At 32.5% G+C, this 2620-nt stretch overlaps 1 protein-coding gene across 1 annotated transcript in view; it reads left to right on the top strand.

Annotated features, from left to right (window-relative positions):
* Positions 1-2029: 2029 nt before the first annotated feature.
* The window catches only part of LOC111085831, a 78596-nt gene continuing 78005 nt past the window's right edge, over positions 2030-2620 (top strand). Inside the window, exon 1 of the mRNA XM_022386201.1 lies at positions 2030-2212. Within this exon, the coding sequence (XP_022241909.1) occupies positions 2030-2212 (183 nt within the window). The remainder of the gene's footprint in view (positions 2213-2620) is intronic.

Consider the following 2620-nt stretch of genomic DNA (forward strand, 5'->3'; position numbering starts at 1 on the left):
CATTGGACATTACTAATTTTACGAAGACATATAAATTTTTATAACGCGTATCAATCGGAAGACTTCAGATATTTGACCAGGAACCTTTACAAAGTTCAAACATTACAAATTATATAACTTCAGTGGATTCTCGTCCGACATTAGTAGTTTTACGAAAACATTACCTAACTTCAACGGTGGAAAACCTAGCGTGTGTCGTCAAGGGCAAAGCGAGCTAGCTTCCTGGCGAATCGTAATTAGATCAAATCGTAATTAACTCGCTCATCGTAAACTCGCGATAAAATATCAAGGGAGTTCCAAACTAGAAAGAAGAGTTTATATTGTTTGTGAAACTTTTGTTTATAAATCTTTGTATGTAATAACTATTTGTAATAATTGTTACTGTAGGTTGTATTGTTGTGTTTATATTAAAACGTATTTGTGTTAAAAACGAAGACGGTGTGTATCAATCTTGTTGGCAAATATCGTAAATTGACTAATATATAGGCATATATTTAAATAATAAATCCAAAGTACCATTTCATTACTAAATTTAAATTATCAGTTTACTCGGCTTCGGACTATTCAAAATTCTAATACGTAACAATCGGTAGTTTATTTTGTTTACTATAAATAGAATAGTTCGTATTACGAATCACAAAATGGTTCGGAATTTTTATGTTTTTGGTACCTATAGTATAATAAGTTATTTGTTGTGGAGCCCAAACTTACACAATGGGCCATCTTTGTTTTGCCCACCATGGGTATCGAAACCTGATTTTTAGCTTCGAGCCCTCAGATTTACCGTTGGAGGACAGTAAATTATGAATCAACTTGTTTAGATTTATATTTCTACTAAAACTCCTTTGCAGTAATGACGATTCTTTCACATATACATTCTTAAAGTCAGTATCGCTACTTGACAGTTCATTTTAGTCAAAATATTAATATTCATTTATTAAAAAATCGGTTCACACTTACAAAAAATATGTTAAATACGTAGTTATTAAGTACTAGCTTAGCTAAGGCCTCATGCTAGAGATACATATCCTATGACGTATTCGTGACGTAATAGTTAACGATTAAGTTTGAAGTTTAGATTCGAATGATTGGGTGCCTCTACAGTGCGCAGTTAAAACTTACGTTTCGTTCATTAGGATACTGTTTAGACACTCGAATGGGTGTGTTATTATGATTTAAAAATGGTTGCTTCAGTATCACGTAATTGACAGTTCAATTTAGTCAAAATATTAGATATGGATTTGTTAAAAAATTGGTACAAACTTGCAAAGAATATGCAAGAGAGGTTAACATGTTACAAACTATCTTTCTTTGCACTTGTCATATACTTTTCTGGTTTCAGGCGTCTCTTTATCTGTGAAAATAAATATACGTGAGATACGGGGGAAAAAAGGAACAGTTTGGTCCTTCAAGACGCTGACCATTCACACTAATCTTCGTATAGTGTAAATATATTTAGTAAAAAGAAAAAAAAAGTGAACAGTAAATATTTTTTTTCAACGTTTCGCCTGTAGCTTTTTCAACAGGCGATCATACTGAAAACAAGACTAGGAAAACTAACCTTTGATTAGCATATTAAGTAGTGTGTACTGGCTAGTGCAAAATGTTGTAATGATTATTAGTCATTTCTTTCAGTATGGCAGTAGTATGTTGGTGCAAGTTTCCACCAAGTAACTATAAGAGTAGTAATCAGAATCAAATAAGAAAAGCTTCGTCAGGAAAAGAGAATATTGTTCAGATTTTATTATTCTCTGCTAAATGGAATCAGTTTCAAGAAGTCTGATGATTTTTTCGCAATGAAAGTGTTCAAAGGTAGATGGGTAGGTGCATCACATAGACTGTCTTCCACAGTTTAACAAGTTTGATATTTTTTTTTTTTACTAATTGTAGTAAAATTGTGGAAGAGAAAATAAAAAAACAAGAAAAACGTTTTTCTTGTTTTCTGTTGACTGAGTAGGATAAGATAAGCTACAGCGTGTAAACACCTAAGTATATGCCACTATACATATCAAGCTGTTTTCTTACAGAAATGGCTAATGTGAAAAGCAGAAAATTTCAAGTATCGCACGATGTCATTGGAAAAATGAGACACCGACAGTCGGACGCTAGATGGCGTGCAGGGCTTGCCAACTGTTTCAGTCAGCTGAGAAGGACTGTGAATGATGATCAAAATGTAAACACTGAAAGATTTGGGAAAAGAAAGGCGTCAAAAGTAAGCACATCCTTTGTGTGTGTGTTTGTGAATGCATATATACCAGCTTAGATTATTATAGCTTTTTATGTATGTGATAATGTAATTACATATTTACCACATTACATACATTTAAAAACTCATAATTTCAAAGTTCACGTCTAAGATATGCAGCATCTATTGAGTTAAATTTAACACCATTCAGTTAAGCTCTGTCATTTACGAACAAGGGTGATCTACGATCATATAGGTCACAAAAGGAAGCATTCATGAGCAAAATATGTGGATTCATGTGACTTTATTTATTTAAATTGCTTTAAGAAGCTAAAGAAGTTAACATATTACAAGCAACTAAAGAATCTTCAGTCTTTCTTCACATTTGTCATATACTTTTCTGTTTTCAGGTGTCTCTTTATCTGTGTTTGTTTG

Source organism: Limulus polyphemus, unplaced genomic scaffold (genome assembly GCF_000517525.1).
Source record: "Limulus polyphemus unplaced genomic scaffold, Limulus_polyphemus-2.1.2 Scaffold646, whole genome shotgun sequence".
NCBI lineage: Eukaryota > Metazoa > Arthropoda > Merostomata > Xiphosura > Limulidae > Limulus > Limulus polyphemus.